Source organism: Dipodomys merriami, unplaced genomic scaffold, assembly GCF_024711535.1.
Source record: "Dipodomys merriami isolate MVZ:Mamm:240054 unplaced genomic scaffold, mDipMer1.0.p SCAF_25, whole genome shotgun sequence".
NCBI lineage: Eukaryota > Metazoa > Chordata > Mammalia > Rodentia > Heteromyidae > Dipodomys > Dipodomys merriami.
Genome location: NW_027203937.1, coordinates 23,971,914 through 23,996,138, shown reverse-complemented (window position 1 = coordinate 23,996,138; position 24,225 = coordinate 23,971,914). Strand labels below are relative to the sequence as shown.

At 47.6% G+C, this 24,225-nt stretch overlaps 1 protein-coding gene and 1 long non-coding RNA gene across 2 annotated transcripts in view; both read right to left on the bottom strand.

Annotated features, from left to right (window-relative positions):
- The window catches only part of LOC138836524 (uncharacterized), a 45,880-nt gene extending 36,569 nt beyond the window's left edge, over window positions 1-9,311 (bottom strand). The window contains exon 1 of the long non-coding RNA XR_011374964.1: window positions 9,235-9,311. This is a non-coding gene — a long non-coding RNA (uncharacterized lncRNA). The remainder of the gene's footprint in view (window positions 1-9,234) is intronic.
- A 953-nt stretch (window positions 9,312-10,264) lies between these two features.
- Swap70 (switching B cell complex subunit SWAP70) overlaps window positions 10,265-24,225 on the bottom strand; it is a 75,639-nt gene continuing 61,678 nt past the window's right edge. Inside the window, exons 8-12 of the mRNA XM_070035289.1 lie at window positions 23,950-24,057; window positions 21,671-21,837; window positions 14,865-15,063; window positions 13,237-13,333; window positions 10,265-12,890 (exon numbers count right to left, since the gene is read on the bottom strand). Coding sequence (XP_069891390.1) covers window positions 12,784-12,890; window positions 13,237-13,333; window positions 14,865-15,063; window positions 21,671-21,837; window positions 23,950-24,057 — 678 coding nt within the window. The 3' untranslated portion in view covers window positions 10,265-12,783. The remainder of the gene's footprint in view (window positions 12,891-13,236; window positions 13,334-14,864; window positions 15,064-21,670; window positions 21,838-23,949; window positions 24,058-24,225) is intronic.

Below are 24,225 nucleotides of genomic sequence, written 5' to 3'. Positions count from 1 at the left end.
GACCCACCATACCTAGCCATTGGTCAAGACAGAATCTCACCCAACCAGATGACCTCAAGACAGAATCTCACCCCACCAGATGACCTCAAGCCATGATCCCTCAATCTCTACCTTCCAAGTAGCTAGGGTTAGAGGCTTGAGCCACTACACCCAGCTAGATCTCAGATTTATTTTTTCCAGTTCTGAGGTTTAAACTCAAGGTCTGGAGTTTGCATGCAGGTGTTCTACCACTTGAGCCATGCTTCTAGTCCTTGGATTTCAGATTTTCTTTGATGTTATATAATGTACTTATTTTTAAGTACTTGTACAAAGGAGTTGCCACTTAACAAAGCAGTTTATATATATATAAATATATATATATAAATATATATATATATATCTTGATCAATGTCATTGTCTTAACCATCCCTTCCCTACTCACCCCACCCCAATTTTTTTGGGGGGGGATCCAGTCGTGGGGCCTGAACTCTGGGCCTGGGCATGTCCCTCAGCTCTTCAGCTCAAGGCTAGCACTCTACCACTTGAGCCATAGCACCACTTCCGGCTTTTTTTTTTTTCTGTTTATGTGGTGCTGAGGAATCAAACCTAGGGCCTCATGCATGAAAGGCAAGCGCTCTACCACTGAGCTGCCTTCCCAGGCCCCCCCCCCAATTTTTTTTTAATTAGGGATGTTCAATCTGTATTTAGCTAAAGTAGCTACAATATCTACCTCCTAAGGTAAAAGGGCACATAAAGCTTCTATATAAAGCTTCTGATGAGATCATGCATGTTAAATGAAATGAGTTCTATTTCTCTGGACACACAGACCAAAGGCTCTTCCTCAACTAAAGGCAACTCTGTGTGAGTGTGAGAAAGAGAGCTTACATTTCATATGTATAATAGATTACACATATATATATCATAAATATCTGTATCTCTGACATATCTACCAATGTACATAAGACACCTGTACACCTATGTAACTAACAGATGGACATAAAACATCCAGGCAAGACTCTCTGTGCAGGAGGATGGTGACAGATTCAAACATTATCAAGATTCGAGGTCAGTCCAAGCAGACAAATCTGAGAGACTCCCATCTCATTAACGACCAACAAATCTGGAGCCCAGGTGTGGCTCAAGTGATAGAACATCAGCAAAAAGCAAGAGCTCAAGGGCCCTGAGTTCAAGGCCCAGTACTGGCACACACAAAAAGCTGGGTGACTTCCAGCCCCAGCTCTGAACAGCCATCGTCTCTATTACCTGGCAAGTGTCCCCATCTTGAGGGTGGCAGGTGACAGTGGCTCAGCTGGTGGCCACACTGTATCACGAGTGATTGGAGCAGGGCCACCTCACCAAGAGAGCCCTGCAAGGCTGGGGCCAGGGTGTGAGCCAACAAACTCCAGCAGAGGAGCAGCCGCTGACCTCTTACTTCCAACACTCATCCCATTCCATTTTCTCTGCCTCAAACCTCCATCCTCCTCATCTCTGCCTCCTGCACCAGACCCCTGTCTTTTATTTTTCCCCCAACCTCACTGTCCATTTAGCCTAGGTCTCCTTTGGTGGTTATTTTTTCCCCGGGGGTGAGCCCAGGGTCAGCCCTCACCCCTCTTCTCTTCCCTCTTTGCACCCTCTCTTTCGGTGATCTCATCCAATCTTATGGCTTTCAATCCCATCCAAATGATAGTTAAGTCACAAGCTCCAGGGCAGGCCTCCTTCCTGAACCCTGTATCTACCTCCTCTCAGTCTCTGCACTTGAAGGTATCACGACCCAAGTGACTGAAGTTACATCCTATCCTGCACCCCTTATCACTCCGAGAATAAACATTTTCAGAAACAGAAGCTCCAGCTTCATAAATCCTAGTGCTGTTCTCACTTAAATGTTCTTTTTTACACTAACTCCCATCCATGAGCCCTCAGCTCCACAAACCTGCAAAGTGAGTCCCCACCTCCGGCCACTGCCCTGGCCACACCCCCTCCCTGGGTGCTTCCCAGCAAACCCTCACTTCGAGCAGATCTCCACCAGAGCATGGCCTCGCCAGAGAGGCCCAATGAGCACTCCACGCAAAAGCAACGCTCTCCAAGCGTTCTTTGGCCCTGCTTGCTTTCTGCATAGCAATGGCCCTCCCTCACGGCCAGATGCGCCCTTTGAGAAGCCCACTTGGTTCGTAAAGGCAGCGCTTTGCTTTGCTTGCTGTGCGTTTTTGCTGGCTTTGTGAAGAGATCAACCACCACACACACCAGCCCTGGCACAAGCCTTTGGAAGGAAGCAGCAAGAGTGATGAGAGGAGAGCAGAGGACGAGGCGCAGAGGGCGGCGGCTGACGGGAGCGAGCAAGGACCCGAGGCCCTCAAGAGATGGAGAGCGGCCACTCCCAGCTCCCTTCTCCATGAGGTCTAAGGTCCATGGGATCTGCAAGGTGACCCCTCTTCCCTGAGGACATTTGGTTCTTTTGTGCCTTGCTACAACCAGAGCCTGAAGTACCTGGCATCCCCCCCTCCCCAAACACCCATGTCTCCATGCCTACATCTCCCTCCAGATGTCTAATTCTGTCAAATTCCCCAATGCCCTAGAGTTCACCTACCACCCATCAGTCCATGCAACCAGCTGTCCATCCACACATCAGCCGTTCAGAACACCCAGGGGGAGGGGAACCGGGGTAGGATGGGTCCCGAGGACCAGGCAGAAACCCCCTGGCCTTCTTACTAATCAGCAGGGAGTGGTGAGTGGCTCTTACACAGAAGGGTGGTAGTTAGGTCTGTCATTGGGAGAACACTGGCAGCTGTGAGCAGGATGGCTGGGAGGGGACAGCTCTAAAGGCAGGAAGACACCTGCAGTAGTGCAGCTGAATGAGGGCAGAGGTACAGGGGCAGGAGAAGATTCATTCAAGGGAGAGGCAGCCCTGGGAGCAAGCCCAAGCTAGCAGGGGGCCTGGTTCTGCCAGCTCAGGCAGAGTTCACGCTAGCTCTCCAGTGACACGCTCTCCTGTACACCGGCCCAGCCATCAGGACAGGGAGTTCTCTGGAAGCCAGTCCAGAGCCTGTGCTCGTTCTCTGGGCCCATGGGCAGGCAGAGCGCTCGGTCCTACAGCGGTGACATTTGCAGAGCACGCAGTTCCCCCCTCCAGCTCCAGCCCCACCAGCTCAGCCCTGGCTATGGAAAGCGAGGCCTCTCTCTTGGTTGGTTTTCTTCATCTCCTCAGAGGTTGGGCCCTGGGCCCAGTGAAGTCACAGTCTGGGAGGCCGCCCTGGCTCTCTGCCCACCCACAGCGGCTATATTTGGAACAAGACAACTCCCAAGACATGAGCTGGGGACCCGCCCTGCCGAGCTGCCCCCACCAAGTTTCCCAAGTCTCCAAGCAGTATGGCTGTCACTCGTGTTCTCTGGCGTGTGTGTTCATCTGTTCACCCTTTTATTCGTGCCACAAATACTTATTGACCCCAGTGAGAGGGGGGCGGGCGCCCGAGGCTGCTGGGCACAAGTTCCTGCGTGCCCTTGAGGGCATGCGGGTCTAAACAAAGGTGGCAAACACTCTGGGTGCCTCCCTCCACGTTGCCTGGGGATCATGACTCAGAGTCAGGTGAGCAGGAGTCTGCGGGTACCTGTGAGCACGGGGGAGCCCACACGCGCTCTCTGAGAAGGCGATGACTCAGCCGCACACAACGCCTCATTCCTGCGTGGATGTGTCAGGGGCTGCAGGTGTGAGCACAGGTCCCGGCTGGGGGTGGGGGACGGATGTGTGTGACGCAGCTGTATGGAAGATCACAGGCCAGCTGTGACTTCTCAGCATTGCTCGCTTGCAAACCAAACAGCAAAAGTTCTATCACATGTTCACAGAGGAGTTGGGAGACAGGCAAGGTGGGTCCCTTTGCTCTGTCCCCATCCTGCCTCCCTCAACCCCTCTGCTTTTGCCTCCTGGAGACTCAGAGGCCATACGCCGTCCTCTCTTTGTTACCCTGCAGCACCGAGCCCAGTGAACGCTTCAAGCTGCCAGCACAACCCATTTTCCTGCCACCCCATCAGGCCCTCTCCCACACCTCCTCCTCAGCAGGCGGGGTCCAGGGACCCCCTTCTGATCTCAGGGCCGCACACCCGCTGCCTCACACAGGCCCAGCCCCATCTTCACCCCTGTGTTCCATCTTACCCCCCCCCCCCCAGCTGTCTCTGTCCTTATCTGTCCCACGTCTATCTTTGTCTCTTCTCCCAGTCAGGCTGTCTGCAGCAGAGGCTTCACCAGAGCCGAGGTGCTGACAGAGTGGGGGTGTGGGGTGGACACTCTGTGTCCCTTCTTGAGCCTTATCGTGAAAACTCAAGTCACTGCTCCGGCCTCAGGCTGGAATTTCGCCCTACATGACCTTGTGGGTTTGCTGGGGCCTCCTCAGGGATAGCCAGGGTCAAAAAAGTCAGGAAACAGAGCCCTGCTTGCTGGCTCCCTCCACCCCCCGCCCCCCCCCCCCTTTCTCCTTCTCTTGTTGGGGAAAGACAGCACCGGAGGCTGTGGATGCAGAGCAAGGCCTTCTCCAGCTCCCAAGGGAAATCCCTTAGGGTCTTGAGAGACAAGAGCAGTCACGTGACCCACACTTAGGCATGCGTTCCTCCTGGGAGTGGCAGGGATTCCACGGGGAGGATGGCATTGGATCCCAGAGCCCGCACTCCCTATGCCCCCTTTAGCCTCTGCCTGGCTCCCTGAGCTTCACTCTGCACATCATCATAAAGGGAACAGTACCAACTGTGTTGCAAAAATAAAAGGAGATCCCAGCAGGCGTTCATTTCCCCCAAGGCTTTCCTCCCAGACGGCAGGACCCCAGCAGCACTCCCGCGGCACACGCCTGCCACCTGGTGGCCATATGGCCCAACAGCACCTGTGCTGCATAGTCTCTGCCCAAGCCTGGTACACCCTAGCTGATTGGCCCCCAGGGTGATTACAGTGAAGAGCTTATTCTCTTTATATTAGACTTTTGTCAAATTTTCACATTGGGTTTATTACTTTGTAATAAAAAATCTATCAGATTATATGAGACAGAAAGATGAGAGTAAAATGACAGACAGGCAGCCCCCAATCCAACCTGACCATCAAGATAACTTCAGGAATTTCAAGTCTTCCAGTGTCTCTTTGCATTAAGACTCCAGATTCTGGGGCTGGGAAGGTGGCTCAGTGGTAGAGTGCTTGCCTTGCATGCATGAAGGCCCTGGGTTCGATTCCTCAGCACCACATAAGCAAAAAAAAAAGCCGGAAGTGGTGCTGTGGCTCAAGTGGTAGAGCTCTAGCCTTGAGCTGAAGAGCTGAGGTACAGCACCCAGGCCCCAAGAGTTCAGGCCCCACAACTGGACCCCCCCCCCCCCAAAAAAAGACTCCAGCTTCTCTGGAAAAGAGAGACTAGGACTTGCATTAAGTTGATGCTCCATCTTCCATATAGAGTGGGATTAACTTTGAGAAGGAAAGAAGTACCAGGTGCTGGTGGCTCACACCTTTAATCCTAGCCATTCAAGAGACTGAGATCTACGGATTGTAGTTCAAAAACCAGCTCAGGCTGGAAAGGCCCACGTGACTCTAATCTCTAATTAAATACCAAAAAGCCAGTAGTGGAGTGTGACTAAAGTGGTAGGAAGATAGCATTGTACAAAAAAAGCTCAGGGACAGGCTTCAAGCCCCAAGACTGGAATGTCAAAAGTAGAATGAGCTGGGCACTCATGGCTCACACCTATAATCCTAGCTACTCAGGAGGCTGAGATCTGAGGATCACGGTTCAAAGCCAGCCCAGGCAGGAAAGTCTATGAGACTCTTATCTCCAATTAACCACCAGAAAACCAGAAGTGGTGTTGTGGCTCAAGTGGTAGAGCGCTCACCTTCAGCTGAAGGTCAGGGTCAGCGGCCAAGCCCAGAGTTCAAGCCCCACAACCTGGGGCAGCGGGGAAAGAACGAAAAGGGGGGAAAAAGAAGAAAAAAAGTGACCCTTAACTTTAGGGTGATGAGTATACACGCAAAGTAGACCAGAAATTTCTGAAAGATGAGTTATGAGGTATGTCAACCATTGCTTTCTGTTTCCAGCTCTGATGGAGTCCCAGGGGACTAGATTGGGGGAATTTTTTGAGGACAAAGGATTTATTTCAGAAAGGCCCTTTCAAACCCCAGCACTTACCCAGTTGCAGCTTACCTAGTTGCAACCGTGGGATGAGACCACTCTGCCTTACGGAGCCTGGGGATTGCTTGGTGCTCTAGAACCTCACACACCTGAGTGCCCCATGCCAAGCTGCTGAAGCACTGGGGGGGGGGGTGCAGGGGGGAGCGGAGTAACTGCTGGCTGAGCCCGGGAAGACACACCAGCTCTGGCCCCCACAGTGGAAATGCCACAGCCCCCACTAAAGACTAAAGGAAGGTGGAGGTCTTCTGAGCAGGACTCTGGGGGAGGGGGGTCACCTGGGAAGTAGCCGTTCCAGGCCCAGGATACGCACTGTGTGGCCTCCCTGGGCCTTCAGAGAAGTGCAGCTGGGGATGTGGGTGTAGCAGGGCCCCATTGGGAGCCTTTGTTCCCTCCTCCATTCAGAACACCTCAGAGGCACAGCCCTGTGGGGGACGCGGCAAGTTTTTGAGGTATTTCCCTAACTCTCCAGAAGCCTTGCCTGGCCAACCTCCTTCAGTCACCTGCTGGCTTTTCTCAGAATCTGCCAGGGCACCAGCAAAATCCCCGCCACCTGGCTGGGCCCAGCTGAAATGGAAAGCCCCTCTCCCCGTGCCTTTAAAGAAACTGCACCCTGACAAGATGTTGAGGCGTGCTGGGCGGCAGGTGTCTCTAATGTATGAGCTGGAACAGAACCATAACACACCCTGGTCTGTTGAACTCTGAAGCTCAGCTTCATCACTGGGGCTTGGGGCTCTGGAATGAAGTGTTCCACCTAGACACCTCTTTTGATAGCCTGTGTTCCCTTTGTAAGCGAAGATCTTGGGCCCAAAGTTCCTCCAGCCGAACAAAGAGATCCTAGTTTGGCGGCCAGGGCCAGTGATCCTGCCCTCGCGTTGGAGTTTCCAGGTGATGACAGCAGGTGTGGGCAGGCCTGCTTTCTTCTGAAACCAGCTCGTGGGACAGTTTCCTGGGGCAGCTAGTGCGGGATGCTTGAGAGCCTCACTGACAGTGAGGTTCAGAGAGGCTTTCTTGGCTTCTGGGCCGAAGCAAAGTGTTGACCCAGGGGAGGGGAGGTAGATGAGACAGGAGGCAGCAACTTCCGCCCGGGAGGTGGGGGCTGGGCAGAGCCGGAGGTGGCTCTCTAGCCGTCCTCTGCCCGCTCCTCCAGCTCTGCCAGCCTGGAGACGGAGGAGGTGGACATACGCAAAGAGGAAGGCCCACATTCCTGTGGGTGGACACGCCACTGCACTTGTGTAGTGGAAACAGGAAAAGGAGGCTAGCCTGGCCTGGAATTCAGCACCCACCACAAATGTACCCACTGCCCGGGACTAAAGACTCAGCAAACTCGGAAGGGTCAGTGGAAGATGAATGCAAGCCTGGTAAAGGGCAGCAGCACCCTGTAGGGGTATGCGAGGCCCTGATGAGCCGATGACAGGAGACAGACACCCTGAGAAATAAAACGTTGAACGTTGTAATCAAATAAAAGTCACCCCAACAGGAGCCGGGTGGCGAGAGAATTCCAATATGGATCTGGCAATGCCAGGTCCTCCTGGCAATGTCCTTCTCTGCCAAGTGAAAGGCGCGGGCCAGTTCAAGCACTCTAGAAGCTCTCCTGCTTCAGACAGCACTTTCACAGCTCTCAAGAGTGAACGACTACCACCTGTTCCCAGCAGCGCAGCAACAGCCACGCACGCCAGGCAGGAACCCTCTCACTCCACAGGTTCGTGTTCTGGAAAGAAGTACACACGCAATCACGCAGTCTGTGTTCTCTTGTGTTTGGTATTTTGCGCAACAGGGTTAATGCAGGACTTATCCACGTGGCACTTCTTGAATGTGTTCTTTTTTAGTGTTCTCTATCTGAATGTATGCGACCGCTCTGCCCCTGCTCTCCTGGTAGTGAGCTGGTTACTTAATTTGGCGGGGCTGAAGACCTTGTGTAAACTAGGCAGGTGTTTGTATTGCTGAAACATGCCTCCAGACTTTTTTTGTCTGTCATGGGGCCTCAACTCTGGGCCTGGGCGCTGTTCCTCAGCTCTTCAGCTCAAGGTTAGTGCTCTACCACTTGAGCCACAGCGCCACTTCCGGCTTTTTCTGCTTATGTGGTGCTGAGGAATCGAACCCAGGGCCTCATGAATGCTAGGTAAGCGCTCTGCCACCTTCTCAGCCCGTCTCCAGCCTTTTTTCTGCTGGTTATTTTCCTCCCTGGCACATCCCCCATTTTATGCTTCCCACTGAAACTAGGATTACAGGTGTGTGCATAACACCCACATCTCTGTTGTTGTGCTCTTCTGCCCAGGCTGGCCTTAATTAGAGGCATAAGCCACGGGGACCTGGCTTCACTTAAACAGCTGCTATGCATCTTCTTGTTCAAGTCTTTGGAGGGCATAAGCCTCATTTCTCTTGGGCAGAATAGTTACAGAATCAGGTGTCTTTATTAGTATCTAGTGCCAAATAGTCTATTCAAGTTGAGGGTGATTTTTTAAAAAGAATATTAGGGTGAAAAATGTGTGTGTGTGTGTGTGTGTGTGTGTGTGTGTGTGTGTGTGTGTATAGAATGAGGAAGGATAAAAAGGAATATTCCTTAAACTATTCCCAAAACTAATTCTTGGAATACACTGTGAGCATGTGCTCTGCACTGGTAGACATTGTGAGCTGTCTTTTCCTCAGTCTGCCTTTCTTCACCTGGCCTTTGCCCCACCTGGGCAGCTGGGCCTGTGGTTGCGCTACTTTTCAGGTACAATCAGGACATTACCAGTTAGAACAAACCCTGGTGCTGTGCAAGACACGTGGCTGCCTGGGTGGCAAATGTGAACACATCCTCACTAGCATCCACAGCCAACTACTTCACCTCATGGAAGACTCAGGAACAACGCAGCCTTTTCACTTCTTACCTCAACCACCCATATCACAGAAAGCCTTTAAAACACATCCAAAGCAGTTCCCTTCAAAGGGCCCGAGTTCCCATCTGACCCCCACAGCCAGGACGCCAACGCCCCTGCCCTCTGCCCTCTGCCAGTCCACAGAAACCACCTCACCCTTCCAGGTGAACCCCATTTGTGCCAGCCAATCACTCCATTTCCTGGAGTGGCCCACTTCCCACAGCCAAATAATAAAGAAATGATTTGTTTCTCACGGTTCTGAAGGCTGTGACATTGAAGATATGGTGGGGTTACCGCCTGCAGTACTTCTGTTGTGTTCTCGTAGTGGAAGGCCCGGAGGTAAAAGCACAGCAGGCAGAATTCCCTTTTTATAACAAACCCACTCTCGCGATAGCAGACCCAGTCTCACGATAACATCAACCCATACTCCAGTGTAGGATCTTTGGGGCCCACTTACCCTTATTGGGCCCCACCGCCCAACACTCTTGAACTTGGGCTATTTCCAGCACATACCCTTTGGGGACACATTCAGACCCCAGAGGACTCCTTACGGGGAAACCTTGACTCTCAGAGTCTGTTGTGTTCTGGAGGGGAGCCTATGTGTCTGCAGAGAAGCACAGGTTATTAAACTCTTTCTCTGCCAGGTGTGCTCCATTGACACCAAGGAGACAGCAACCCCAAGGACTCCCCAGCAGGTCGTCTTAATCTCACCTTTATTGACAATTATTGTCGAGATTCCAGGACATCTGCAGGACCCCTGGCCCCTAGAAGCCAGCAACACCCCTTCCAGGTGTGAAAAACACAAATGGCTCCAGGCCCAGCCAAAAGCCTCCTGGGGACAAAGTGTCCCAAGGCAATAAAGAACAGTTTTTACAAACACCAACACCAACCTCTCTCCCTACTCTCTCTGAAAGGGAAAGAGCAACTTTAACACACACTTGAGCCTGCTTGTCTACTACAGGGAGTTTAATCTTGGCAACCTCGTAAACCAAAACACAAAGCCACACTGCTTACTCTGGTGAAAGAAAAACGGATAGGCATGAAAATAAAATTCAAGAGAGGTTAGAGAATTAGGAGGTAACAGCAACAATGAGGGAGAAACTGCGTTAGTAAGTTCCCGTTGGTGAGCTGACGCATCAGCCACGGTTCCCCACACTTGTGACTCAAGCGCCACACAGGAGCCGCAGCTAAGGTCTTGGGGATCTTAACTCCAAACCCAGTGTTTTCAGGAAGTGGCCCTGGCCAAGTTCTGTATCATTATATGAAAGCACACGCACACACACAAAACTTTACCCGCTGTTTTATTAAACCAGACAACCTTAAATGTGTGATGTTCTGGTAATTTTAGTTTTCTTACTGGGTCCATTTTATTTAAAAAAAAATACAAAAACATTGCAATATATCTTAGAAAAATTAGAAAAACATAATAAAGTTGAACACATTACATGGTACAATTTTTAGATACGATTGAAAATTATAAATATTTTGTTCCCTCTTAATACAGCAAATTACAAAAGCACATTTTAAAAAACTTTTTGTGTACAATTCATGGAAACAATCCTATCTTTCATTATTATGGAAAGGCCTGATTATAACAAACATTCAAACACTCCAGAAATTTTCTGTACAGTAATTACAAAAGTAAAAATGGACTGCAGGCATATTGACAGTTCAAACCACTTTCGATATTAGGGAGTTAAGTCTCGCGATACCAGATACCATTCTACACAGGACTCGTACAGTCCCTGCTGGGCCCACCTCTGCACCCACTGCTTAGGAGTTCGGCCTCCTGACAGTGCAGTGTGCGAAGCCAGGGTGAGATCAGCCATGCGTGCTATGCATGCATACCATGCATACCTGTGCACAGCCACATGTGACCAGAAAGGAGGAGCCTCCAGGCTGATGGCCTAGGCCTGTCAGAAGTCCATGGTAGCCCTGGGCTAGAGCAGAGACTCCCCAGGTCATTTCTAGCTGTAGTTATGGAAAAGCCAGGTTGGAGAAGGGACATTCTGCAGTGAATCACTGCCTTTTTCTGAACATCTCAAAGCAGAAATCTCCCCCACCCCCTCCCCGCCCTAGACACAGGTCGCTGGACTCCCCAGATTTCTCACAGGTCACTGGCTTCCTTGTTAAGTATCTTTCTTTATGATTTATGAAGGGCACTGGAGTCCCCTGGTATGAGACACAATCAAACCTTACAAAGGTTCCATTATTCCTTGTTGGCCTAATACACCTGCCAGTCACTGCATAAATGATAATACTGGTAAGTGGCTGGGCAGAAACCAACACCCATATTATATGCTAAATTTGGAAGGCACATGTTACAAACTTTAGACAAAAACTTAAATGTTACAAAGGCAACAAAGATTAAATAAAGTTGCCCTTCCATAAAACAGCTCAAAATTTTAAGACAGTTTCCCGAAGGCAGTTTCATTGGCAATTATTTCCAGTCATAAACAGTGAAGAGTCATGGAATGACCCTGTTGTGTAAATAAACACACAATGAATCTCTCAAACCATTCTCTCTAGATGTGTCCATCTCTTAGGAATGGCTCCTGTTTTGAGGCTGGCACTATATCTAAATGCTTGTACAGACACAAAGACTTTAACCAGCCAACTGAATCCAGTACTGACCATTATAACTGAGCCAACCTAATCCTTCTCCATAATTTTAATTATCACTGCTGTCCATGGAGCTACTGCTGCTTATAAATTAGAATTAACATTGGAAAGTTGATTTCATAAATACTATTCTCAATCCCCAGTTTATATATGAAAATCTTCCTCTTTGCTCCTTTCAAATTAGATGCATAAGAACTATGATTCCAATTTTCTTTTGTTACCCTTATTTTTATTGGGTATTTCCTCTGTCACCTAGAGAGGAAGGGAAAAGTTAAAAAGCTGCTCACCTAGCAAAACCTAACATCACAGCTGAGCCACTAGAATGGCATTTTAAATCTAACTAGCACATGTACAGTCAGCTGCCCTGCCCATGTGCATACAGTCTGCTTTATAAATTATTCACTCTTCCAGTTAGCTTCTCTCTACCACTGAGCACAATCCTCTCACAGCATGGCATGCAGGTGGTAGCACTTCAACCTGAGAGAGAGAAGGAGAGAAAGAGAGAAAGAGAATAGCCAAGAGAATAAAGGGACAGCATATATGGGCAAGGGGACATTTTCATCTGAGATGAGGGCAAAGGAAGTGGGAATGACTTGGGCCAAAGGGAGGGCAGTGAGGAAAGGAAAAGCTCAGTACAGACTGGGACACCTCACTGAGCACTCACATCTAGAAGGACACCCAGGAAATGGCAGTGATGCCATGCTTCTCCAGTAGAGCCCCGTAGTTGCAGGCCTTCCATGACACCTGACACTGACTGTCAGGCAGACTGGCCAATACCACACTCCGTGGAGGAAACATACTGACAAAGGGAAGCACCGACCCCCAGCCTACATCCAGGGAATGAGCCCCCAGACCCCATCTTCCACACCCTGCAGATGGTGGGGCTGACCTCAGGTCTGTGCTCTGCCTCCCTCAGAAGTGAATACAAGAGAGTCTGAGCTAACTGGACCTTTCAGAAGCTGAAAGGTTCAAAGACAGTGTGAATCAAGAGCTTGGTGACACTATTTTTCTCTTTTCAAGTAGGCCCTTATTTGCAGGAAGGTAAAAGAGGTCTCCTTAGGACACTGAGTCCGTAAGAGGTAGGGGGAAGTTAGAAGCAGCAAAGCCAGCATCTTTCATCTGCAGCTTACAGCTCTTAGCCACACTGGGTGTCTCTATGACCAGCCCCTTGTGGGGCACAGTCACTCTGTGGTCTTCTTTTCTTTCCAGTTCTTCTCTCTCTCCTCCAGCTCTGCCTGGGTGAAGGCTGCTGGCCCCCAGTTTGTGATCAGGTGAGGGTTCTTGGAACCTAAGAGACAAGCATGTTTAAAATGCAGGAAGCGTGCATCCTTCAGTGAGCACCCCATTTCTCCACAGACAAACTCTAACCTTTCTACCTTATTTCTTCTCTGAGAAATACCCATAAAGCCAGATGCGCTAAAAGGACTATAAGGCATACACAAAGGGCCATTAGCGCCTCTTACCAACAGAGTACAAGCTATGCAAGAGAAATACATCTTACAAAGTGTGAGCTTCATATATTTGAGCTAAAAAATGATTTATTTTATTTTTTTAAAGAGCAACTCAAATACACAAATACAATAGAAAATAAATTCTAAGATACATACATTCTTACTTGTAAAAAAATCTCTTACCTGGTTCTATCAATCGTATGAGCCCCTCGTGATGGGCCACTTTGTCCTTCCAGCTCTTGGTCAGGTTAGTTGCCATCTCTAGCTTCTTTTTAACTCCCTGGAATGCAAATGGCAGTTTATTTAAGGACCAAATAACAAGGACTATGCTTGTGGATTATTTCATTAAATGCTCAAAGCAACTATAAGAAGCAGGAACTATGATTATCATATCCTACAGCAATGGAAACAAAGATTAAGAGGTTAAGTAATCTGCCCAAGGTCACATGGGAAGAAGCAATAGAGCCAGGATTGAAACCTAGGCCATCTGACCCCAAAGCCTATTCTTCACCATACTCACAAATGTGTAAGACCTTGTGTACCACGCTTCCACTTCCCCTCCCTCTTTTTTTTTTTCTTTTGATAGTCTTCATACATATCCCCAGGTGTCTCCAGGCTGGCCTTGCATTTACAATCCTGCCTCAGCTTTTTGCATGCTGGGATTACAGGTGTGTGCCATCATACCCAGCTATTTTGGCTTTTGTTTTTATTTATCTGTTCGCTTGTTTTGGATACTGGGCTTGAACTAAGGCCTCACACTTGTTAGCATTGATAGGTAAATGTGAATTTGAATCAAATGCTTATATCATGACTAGCCCATGGCTAAAATGCATTTATTGGATGGTTTTCTCCTCTCCCTCTCCCTCTTCTCTCCTCCCTTTCCTTTTCCCTTTCTCTCTTCTCATTGCCTCTCATCTCCACATCCATCACCCTTCACTGGCCTGCCAATATGGCTACCTTCATTCCCCAGAATGCTAGCTTTGTCAGGTGCTGAAGAGACTTTAGGAGCCCTCTCTAGCTGGCTCCCAGACACCCCTGCTGGGTTTCAGTGGTACTTCCAGGGGCAGCTTCCCAGGGACTTCTCTGCACGCAGCCCCCTCTGGATCAGCACTGTGAAGAGGCAGCAGGGACCTCCAGCAGGCATGGCCCATCCCTGGTGCGTGGCCTCAGGCCTGGGCTGCTGCCTGCATCAGGCTCCCCATGCTCTTTGAGTTGGCCTTTCAGACAGTTCTATTACAGCTAATAGCTAATAGCTTTATAAACTAAATTCCCCCTGCTCACATTTCTGTGTGGTTCCTGTCCTGTTGGAGTTCTGACAAACATTCCTCATACCCGGGAAAAGCTTCCTCTACAGAGCTTCTTCCCTACTCTATGAGCTTCTCCCTACAGCTTCAAGGTGGCAGAAAGTTTGGCATTTTTAGTTTTGTTCCTTTTTTCTCTTTTTTGGTCACAGGGCTTGAACTCAGAGCTTGGAGGTCTTTGAGGTCTTTTGCTTAAGGCTACCACTCTACCACTTTGAGCCATAGCACCACTTCTGGTTTTCTGGTGGTTAACTGGCAGTAAGAGTCTCAAGGACTTTCCTGCCTAGGTTGGCTTGAACTGCGATCTTTGAATCTCAGCCTCCTGAATAACTAGGATTATGGGCATTAGCCACTGGCACCCAGCCTCTGTTTTGCTTTTGCAGTGTAGGAGATGGAAACCAGGGCCCACAGACACTTGGCAAACACTCTGCCAATGAGTTCTATCTCCAGCCTTCCTAAAGAATTCCTCAGGAGTAAAACACAGGGATGTGCAGGGATGAGCCCAGCTACCTCATACTGCTCCAGTGCTTGTTTCCGCTCTTGCTCAAGCTGTGCCAGCTGCACCATGGCCTCCTGCAGGGCCAGCTCCTTCTCCACGCGTTGGTGCTCCAGCTCCTGCTTCTCAGCCTCCGTCATCTGTATGGCCTGCTGCTGCTCCAAGTGCCACTTCTCCAGTTCTGCCCTTTTGGAGGACTCTTCCTCCAGCAACCTGAAATGCAGAGGAGACTCAGGTTGCATCCTGCCCAGGGACTACACCTGACCTGAGAGAGGCATTGTAGAGAAAAGGATTTTCTTTTTTTTTTTTTTTCTTTTTTTTTTGTGTGTGTCAGTTGTAGGACTTGAACTCTGGGCCTAGGTGCTGTCCTTGAACTCTTCAGCTCAAAGCAAGTGCTCTACCACATGAGCCATAGCACCAGTTTTCTGGTGGTTAATAAAAGTCTCACAGGTTTTCCTGCCTGGACTAGCTCTGAACCACAATCCTAAGATCTCAGCCTCCTGAGTAGCTAGGATTATAGGCAGGAGTCACAGGTGCCCAGCAGGATTTTCTTTTCTTTTTTTTTTTTTTTTTTGGGTCCGGTCATGGGGCCTGAACTCTGGGCCTGGGCGCTGTCCCTCAGCTCTTCAGCTCAAGGATAGCGCTCTACCACTTGAGCCACAGTGCCACTTCCGGCTTTTTTCTTTTTGCTTATGTGGTGCTGAAGAATTGAACCCAGGGCCTCAAGCATGCAAGGCAAGTGCTCTACCACTGAGCCATCTTCCCAGCCCTTTTCTTTTTTTTTTAAATTGTTGTTATAAAGGTGATGTACAGAGGGGTTACAGTTACATAAGTCATGTAAAGAGTACATTTCTTTTTCTTTTTTTTGGTCGGCCGTGGGGCTCTGGGCTTGGGCGCTGTCCCTCAGCTCTTCAGCTCAAGGCAAGCGCTCTACCACTTGAGCTACAGCGCCACTTCCGGTTTTTCTGGTGGTTATTGGAGATAGGAGTCTCACGGTCTCTCCTGCCCGGGCTGGCTTTGAACCGCGATCCTCAGATCTCAGCCTCCTGAGTAGCTAGGATTACAGGCGTGAGCCACCAGCGCCCGGCTACATTTCTTTTTCAACAATGTCATCCCTTCCCTCCTCTCTTCCAGTGAGAAGAGGATTCTTATGGCATCTAATGCACCTCTCATTCTACACAGAAGAAAGTGAAAGCCAGAGAAATGCCTAGAGGTGCCAATGCTGGCACGCAGCCCACAGAGCCTGCTCCAAGCTTTCTCAGTCTTACCTTTCCCAGAGAAAAGGAACATTTTTTTGCATTGCTGCATGTGAGGCAGGGAGTGAGCTGAGAGTGTGCACTTTCCACTATTCCTCACAGGAACTAGTGAACAACTATGGTTGAAGATGAAGAAAGCAAGGCACAAAGGTAAGTGGCCTGTGTGAAGCCACCACCTGCCAGGGATTGGGGCCAAGTTTCCAAATTTGCCTGGTTGCTCCATTAAAGCATTTCTTCATCTGATAAAGACCTGTTATCAAGAAAAAGCTGATAATGAAAGTAATAAAGCTGAAGAATGGCAAGGAGAACAATAGGTATAGTTTACTGAACAGTGACAACCTGCCAGACACTTTACCCTCATTATTCCTAAGCGCCCACAATCCTGCAAGGGATTATCCCTGTCTTGCAGATGAAGCAATTGGAAAGCAACAGAATAGGTCATAATGATTTCAACCCAAGTGTGTGTGACTCCCAAAAGTGATTTTCATAACAGGTCACTGATTAGAGATTACCCACCTGCGTAAGTATTTAAATAAATAAACCAACACACAGACCTAACTTGCACTCCAAATGCAGATGGGATCAGATGGGTCAGATGGCAATCCTGGTCAGGACACAGGTATAGTAATAAGTCCCATGGCAGATAAGCACTACTACCTGCAGTATCTGCTCTCCTACAACAGCAAGGAAATAGAGAAACAGACCATGCTGCCCTTTTCCACTCAATACCCTTCCAAGATTGTTCCTGGACGTCCGCTGGAGTGCGATATCCACAGCTGAGCATAGCACCACGCAGGTGGTCCAAATGCAAACTCCACTCAATGTACATTTATTATTATGCCTTCTGCATGTTCCTCTAAAGTGTAACATGAAAGAGATTGGAGGGCTTCTAGTTTTTCATTCTAGTAGTGAAGTAGGGAGGAGGTCGGGATGGATATTTGTGAGGGAATTAGGCTGCTCAGCACCTGAATTCCCCCGCTGCTCCTTTCAGGCAACTAGAAAATCTGCACAGCAGGAGTTCTGATCAGAGGCAATCTCCACACACACCTGCTCCCATCCTTAGCAGCAAGAGCTGAGCATGGCCAAGCAGATGTCCCTCTTGGAACTCTGACTCCGCAGCAACTAACACAATCAGGCAATGAATTACCTTGCATGTGGCATCAGTACCCAACGTGTGTGTAATCCCCCTGAGCTCTTCCACAGCCTGGGCTGACTGCAGTTTGACTTCTCACCCTCCCTTAGTTCTTGCCAGTGTTTCAAGGACTAGCCACCTGCCTTCCCAAGGGATTGGTAAACCACCTAAGAGCTTCCAATAGTTTATTCTATTGTTTCATCTAAACCAAATCAGTTTCTGTGGTTTGCAAACAAACCCCTGACTAAAAACTTTAGCACCTCTCTCCCCTTCTATGTATGGGCTTCCTCATTTATAGAAGCGATGAGCTGAGTACAGGTGCATCTGTAGTCTCTATCACTCAAGACACTGAGGTGGCATGAGGCCAGCCTGGGGAACAAAGTGAGATCCCACCTAAAGAAAAAAAACCCAAAAAACAAACGAGGGCTAGAAACCATACCTACCATCAGAGGCTTGCTGATCTCCTCAACATTCTAATGCACATAAGGAACTCCAAGGCCAACCACACAGCAAGTGCTAAGTGAACAGCAACTCACATTACTGCTGTGGGACTATGACTTCATTTGGACATGTCACGTCCATTAAGGCTGCCTGGGAGATAGGTGGTTTTGGCAACCACATCACAGGGAAGTGAAACCCTGATTCCTTTTATATGAATTGCTATTCAGCCAAGTCTCCTGACTCCTGTACTTGTTCTGATATTTTAAATAATCTTAGTCTGAAACTATCCTTCCAGCCTGTCAGCATCTTTTTGACATTCTCTACAAGCTCTACTCTGCCCATCTGCAAACAAGATAAAGGAACTGAAAGCAGCCCTCTGTGAGAATGACCACGCCTACATTGTCTCAGTCCGTCCTCACTACCCTACAAAGCTGGCAATTTCCTTTATTTTATAGGTAAGGAACTAAAGGCTAAAATAGGGAACTACTTTTCCAAAGTTACACAGCCAGAATATATTACAGCTAGAAAGCAAAGTACCCACTCATCATTGTGAAGCCCAGTCTCTAACTGCCTTTAAAGACACGAAACATATTAGAGCAAATAAAAGAGACACTGTAGTGCTATGGGCGTCAACAGGGAGAACTTGAATCTATTCATTCATTCAAAAAATATTCCTTGGGCACTGTGTGCTAGGCACTACACCAGCTGCTAGTAATGCAGGCATGACTAAAGAAGGCTCCTAGGCCTTTCAGATCCTAAACTTCAGTGGGAAAAATTATAATGAGATACACTGTAGTTCAGCTTCCAGAAATTTCCACAACTTGAATCTCCCAAATGCTAAAAACTTTCCCATTCAGAAGAGGCTAGATAATCTTCAAGATTGTATATTTTGAAACAATGAACTTAAATTTTAATTTAAAAATGTAAGATCCAGGTAGCTCAAGCCAAAGTTCTTTTTTTTTTTTTTTGGGGGGGGGGGTCCAGTCGTGGGGCCTGAACACTGGGCCTGGGCACTGTCCCTCAGCTCTTCAGCTCAAGGCTAGCACTCTACCACTTGAGCCACAGCACCACTTCCGGCTTTTTGCTTTTTGCTTATGTGGTGTTAAGGAATTGAACCCAGGGCCTCAGGCATGCAAGGCAAGCGCTCTACCACTGAGCCACCTTCCCAGCCCCGTGCACATCATTTTCTACAAAAGCTCTTCTACAGAAACTTGCAATACTGAGAAGGGAACTAAGATACCACATTTTCTATTCCAAGTACAACTCACTACTGCCTTAGGAAAGGACACAAGAGAATTACCTACAAAGCCTTTGCTGGATACATCTATACTCCTAGCTTCTTAGAAAGCTTAAATCTGAGAACAGGGGTTCAAAGCCAGCCTCAGCAGACAAAACCACAAGACTCTTATATCCAATTTCATACACACACAAAAAAAGCCAGAACTGGAGGTATGGACTAAGTAGTATATAGTACCAACTGTGAGCAAAAAAAGCAAATCAAGAGCTCAAAGCCCTGAGTTCAAGCTCAAAGTACACACACACACACACACACACACACACACACACACACACACACACACACACACACACACACACACACACGTGCGCAAGCACATGCATGCATGCATGCGCACAAAGCCCTTGACTCACAACACTTGGGATGTTGAGGCAAGAGGACCATGAGTTCAGGGGCAGCCTGGCTATCTAGCAAGACCCTGTCTCAAAAAAAAAAAATTTTTTTTTTAAATTTACAAAGCCCTAACATGCACTCAGGGTCTAAGATTATGTTTCCTCCATGGACCCAACTCCATGACAACTTCCTTCATTCATTCTAGTCCCAGCTATATCATAATCAATGTCTCTCAAAACTTTAGTAATAGGGCAGGGAATGGCTCAAATGGTACAGTGCTTGCTAACAAGTGCAAGGCCCTGAATTCAAACCCCCGTAGCACCAAAAGCAAAAACAAGTATAAGATAGACTATTTTTCTCACTTGTGACTTCTGTACACAGGAACTATCTATAAACTCCCAACACAAAACAAATTATCAAGTGGCTCAAAATGTATCTAGTATCACTCAGAAAGCCACTCTTTGGAGTGGATCTTTTGCTAATGTCACTGCTGGCGGCACTGGAAGTAGTTCCAAGTATCTGGGTGACACTATAGTATAGAGAATACATGCCCAAGGGACTTAATGAATGTCAAGAAAAATGATAAGCATTAGCTTCCCAATTTAGAAGTTTTTTCCCCTCAATATAATTTAAAATTTCAAAGTCAAATCAAGGGCTGTGAAGGTGCTCAGTGGTAGAGTGCTTGCCTTGCATGCATGAGGCCCTGGGAATCAATTCCTCAGCACCACATAAGCAGAAAAAGCAGGAAGTGGCGCTGTGGCTCAAGTGGTAGAGCATTTACCTTGAGCTGAAGAGCTGAGGGACAGAGCCCATGCCCAGAGTTCAGAGTTCACAAACAACAAAAAAACAATTTATTTTTAAAGTCATGTAACAAAGTGTCCAACTATATGAGACTCCTTTTTCCTCTATTATTTCCTAAATTAAACAAACACCTTCAGCTGCTCTACCTATGGAATAGTAGCCACATGAAGCCTAGGAGTAGCTATCTGGAATTAAAACAAGATATCATAAAGACTACAAATGGAGCCAGGTGTCGGTGGCTCACATCTGTAATCCTAGCTACTCAGGAGGCTGAGATCTGAAGATTATAGTTCAAAGCCAGCCTGGGCAGGAAAGTCCATGAGACTCTTATCTCCAATTTACCACCAAAAATAAAAAGCCAGAAGTGGTTCAAGTGGTAGAGCAGTACCCTTCAACCAAAGAGCTCAAGAATACCTGCACCCAAAAAAAGAAGAAGAATGCAAATGGGCAGTAGGAGGTTGGAAAATGACAGAGAGTAGCTCGAATCTTCTTCCTGGAGTCTTAATTTTATTTTATCCTCCTGCTGCTATGAAGAAGCAGAAGTGAGAATTCTTGTCTGAAAACATGATTACTATCAATTGTAGACCTGATTTTAGAAGCTCTGGGGAAAAAGAACATCTAATTTCAAAAACTCTTAAAACTGGGCTGGGAAGGTGGCTCAGTGGTAGAGTGCTTGCCTTGCATGCATGAGGCCCTGGGTTCGATTCCTCAGCACCACATAAGCAGAAAAAGCTGGAAGTAGTGCTGTATCTCATGTGGTAGAGCATCAGCCTTGAGCTGAAGAGCTGAGGGACAGTGCCCAGGCCCAGAGTTCAGGCACCATGACTGGCAAAAAAAAAAAAAAAAAAAAACTCTTAAAACTGGGAGTGGGAATGTACCTTAGTGGTAGAGTGCTTGCTTAGCATCCATAAAGCCCTGGGTTCAATTCCTCAGTACCATATACACAGAAAAAGCTATAAGTGGCACTGTGGCTCAAGTGGTAGAGTGCTAGCCTTGAGACAAAGAAACTCAGAGACAGTACCTAGGCCCTGAGTTCAAGCCCCAGGACAGACAAAAAAAAAAAAAAATCAAAAAACTCTTAAAACTAAGATTTAAGGAATAATTATTGAGGGAATGGTGCCAATCCTGAATGGCCAAATAGAAACTGTTTATTTCTTCCTTATTCCCCCAAATGGCTATTGTTCTGGCCAGAGTTAGCCTTCTCTGGTCTGGAATATGTTGGAAGAAGCCACACTCTTACCAGAGCTGATCTAGGTCCATTCTAAAATATGAATAAAGGTATTCCATCAAACATAACCATCAGACTCCTCTAAAATAGCTACAAGGTCCTTTTTAGCTACACAAGCAATGGTTTCCCATGTGCCCCGGATGAGAATAAATAGCTCAGCTGGCCAAGTCTCCAGGGTCTCTCAACTCAGCCAACCTGTGAGCTCAGTCCCCACCAGGGCTGAGATTCTCCCAGAGTGAGTGGCTGAGACCCCTGCCACTCTTTGTCTCTTTGTCTTCCCATGACCCTAGGAGCCCTGGCAAAGTACACAAAGGCAAATTCTACAAACTTACCTGGCCTGAAGCTTCCGCACCATCTCTTCATCTTGCCGGGCCTGCCTCTCATTCTCAAGAGCCTCCTGAAGTTTTAGGTACATGTCTTCTAGCTCCCGTACTCGCTGCAAATACTGTTCCAATTCCGAGGACTTCTGGGCAACCTGTTCTTCCATCTGCTGTCTGATCTGAATGTATAAAAGGACCATGGTCATATTTAGATGCAAGTTCACTTCTCCCTCGGGGCAAGGTTTCCACTCTGCCTGTATCTTGAGCGATGCCCATAGCCATAGCTCATCAGGGTGATAGGACCCTGTGTTCCCAACCTTTGAACTAAAGATCAGAAAATGATCACTGATGCCCAATACCAGCTATAAAAGAATCCAATTAAATAAACTACAACCCAATTCTGGGATCTTCTTTGGTATACTTTCCATCCTTTCTACGCAACATTTTGATGTCAAGAAAGAAAATATTTTCCCATATAATTTCCTGTCTGTCTTATAGCCACACCCTCTACCAAATCTACTCTGAAATTAATGAATGAACCTTTGCCCAGACAGAGAAGCCCATGTGATAGGATTCTGGGGGAGAAGTACCTGGCTTATCGAAGACTCTTCAAGCTCCTCCAGGCTCCCTTCTCCCCACTCAGGGAGCCACAAGCCTTGGGGAAACTCCACAGTTTAGTCAGTGTTTTAACAAGAGTACAAGGGTGCAGTGTGTGTGTGTGTGTGTGTGTGCACGCGCGCGTGTGCACACACATACACATGTGCACATACAAATCAAGAATATGGTTCTTCTTTGCTGTTTAATCCTAGCCAGATGCCAGTGGCTCAAACTTGTAATCCTAACTATTCAGGAGGCTGAGATCTCAGCATCTCAACTGGAAGCCAGTGCAGGCAGACAACTCCTAGAGAGCCTTATCTCCAATCAACCAGCCTAAAACCAGAAGTGGAAATGTAGCTCAAAGTAGTACTGTCAGCCTTGAGCATTAAATCTAAGCAGGAGTATGACTCCCCTTGATTTCAAACACACACATGAAGTTTTGATCCTTGACTTAAAAATTAAAAGATGAAGGTATTCTAAATATAATATCATATACATTAATACAAATCTCTGCAGTTTACAACATTTTCTCACTAGCAGTATCTCCCTTTGCCCTCATTAAGAGTCAGGAGAGAGGTAGAATGCTTGCCTTGAACTGAAGAGCACAAGGTCAGCGCCCAAGCCGAGTTCAAGCCCCATGACCGACATTTAAAAAAAAAAAAAAAAGAGTCAGGAGAGATAACAGGATAACCCTAACACTTACGAAGACAAAATTTGTGCTCAGTGAGAAAAAAAAAAAAAAAAAACAGCAGAAGGGAGGAAGGCTGTGAGTGCAGCACTGCCCACACAGCACCCCTGCCTTCCTCCCAGAACACAAACAGCTCTCTGAACACTAAGCAACCATGCAGCTAAAATAAATGTCAGGAGCACATTTAGGAAGTGTGCTCAGCACTCTCCACATAGCATTGTACTGTGGGAGAAAACCTGTAATCTAATTAACCAGCTAGCTATATACAGCAGCTGGACTTGGAGCCTCTGGGATAAAGCAGAGCTGCCAGGAAAGCTAACCAGAATCCAAATTTCTAATGATTTCAGACCCCCCACTTTGTTCACTACAGACGAGAAGTGTCATGGAACCTGTGCATACTTTCTCACAGCTATTTGTTTTCCAAACTACAATCTTTTAAGAAAGGGATATTACTAACAACTATCCCAGGATGACAGGGGCTGTCCCAGGCAACTCTGGACATACAGCCATACTAACCAAGCATTTATCCCACCATTTCACAAACTTTGGCTTAGAGGTCTTAAAAACCTCTCTTTCACAGAAGGTGCTTAAGACGGAAAATGAAGGAGCACATAACTCTCCTAGCACCCTGTAAGTCAGCAGCAAAGCCAGTGATAAGGCAGCTAAGACTGGGTTGGGTGGATCACACCTATAATAACAGTTACTTGGGAGGCAGAGATTGAGAACTTGGTCTGAGGCCAGCACTAAACAAAAATTTGAGACCCCATCTTAAAACAACTAAAGCAAAAATGACCAGAGGTATGTGGCTCAAGTGGTACACAGCATTTGTTTACTTGTTTAGCAGTATACTGCTAAGGCCCTGAGTTCAAACTCAATACCACCAAAAATATTTTTGAAAGGCCTCAACTCCAGCCTCCTAGGCCTCCTCCCTCCCTTCAATCCACCCCTACCCAATGAGGATGGCTCTGAGAGGCTCACATGGCAGCTTTTCCCAGCTGGTCCTTACCAGTTTTTCACGCTCTAGCTCTGTGCTGAACCTGGTCTGTAGTTCCACTTGAGTCTGCAGACGTTTTTTTTCCTCCTCTGCAGCTCGAGATGCTGCTTCCTCCAGTTTCTACCAATCAAAAACCCGTCCCCAGAAAAAAGGATTGAAGTACATTAGACGAACACAAAGTCTTACTTAGGCACATAAGAGCCAAAAATTGTCAACATTCAATAAAAATAAAGGAAAAACTGTTAGACCCGTTAGGATTCCATCCCAACAATTTTCCCAGTCAACATA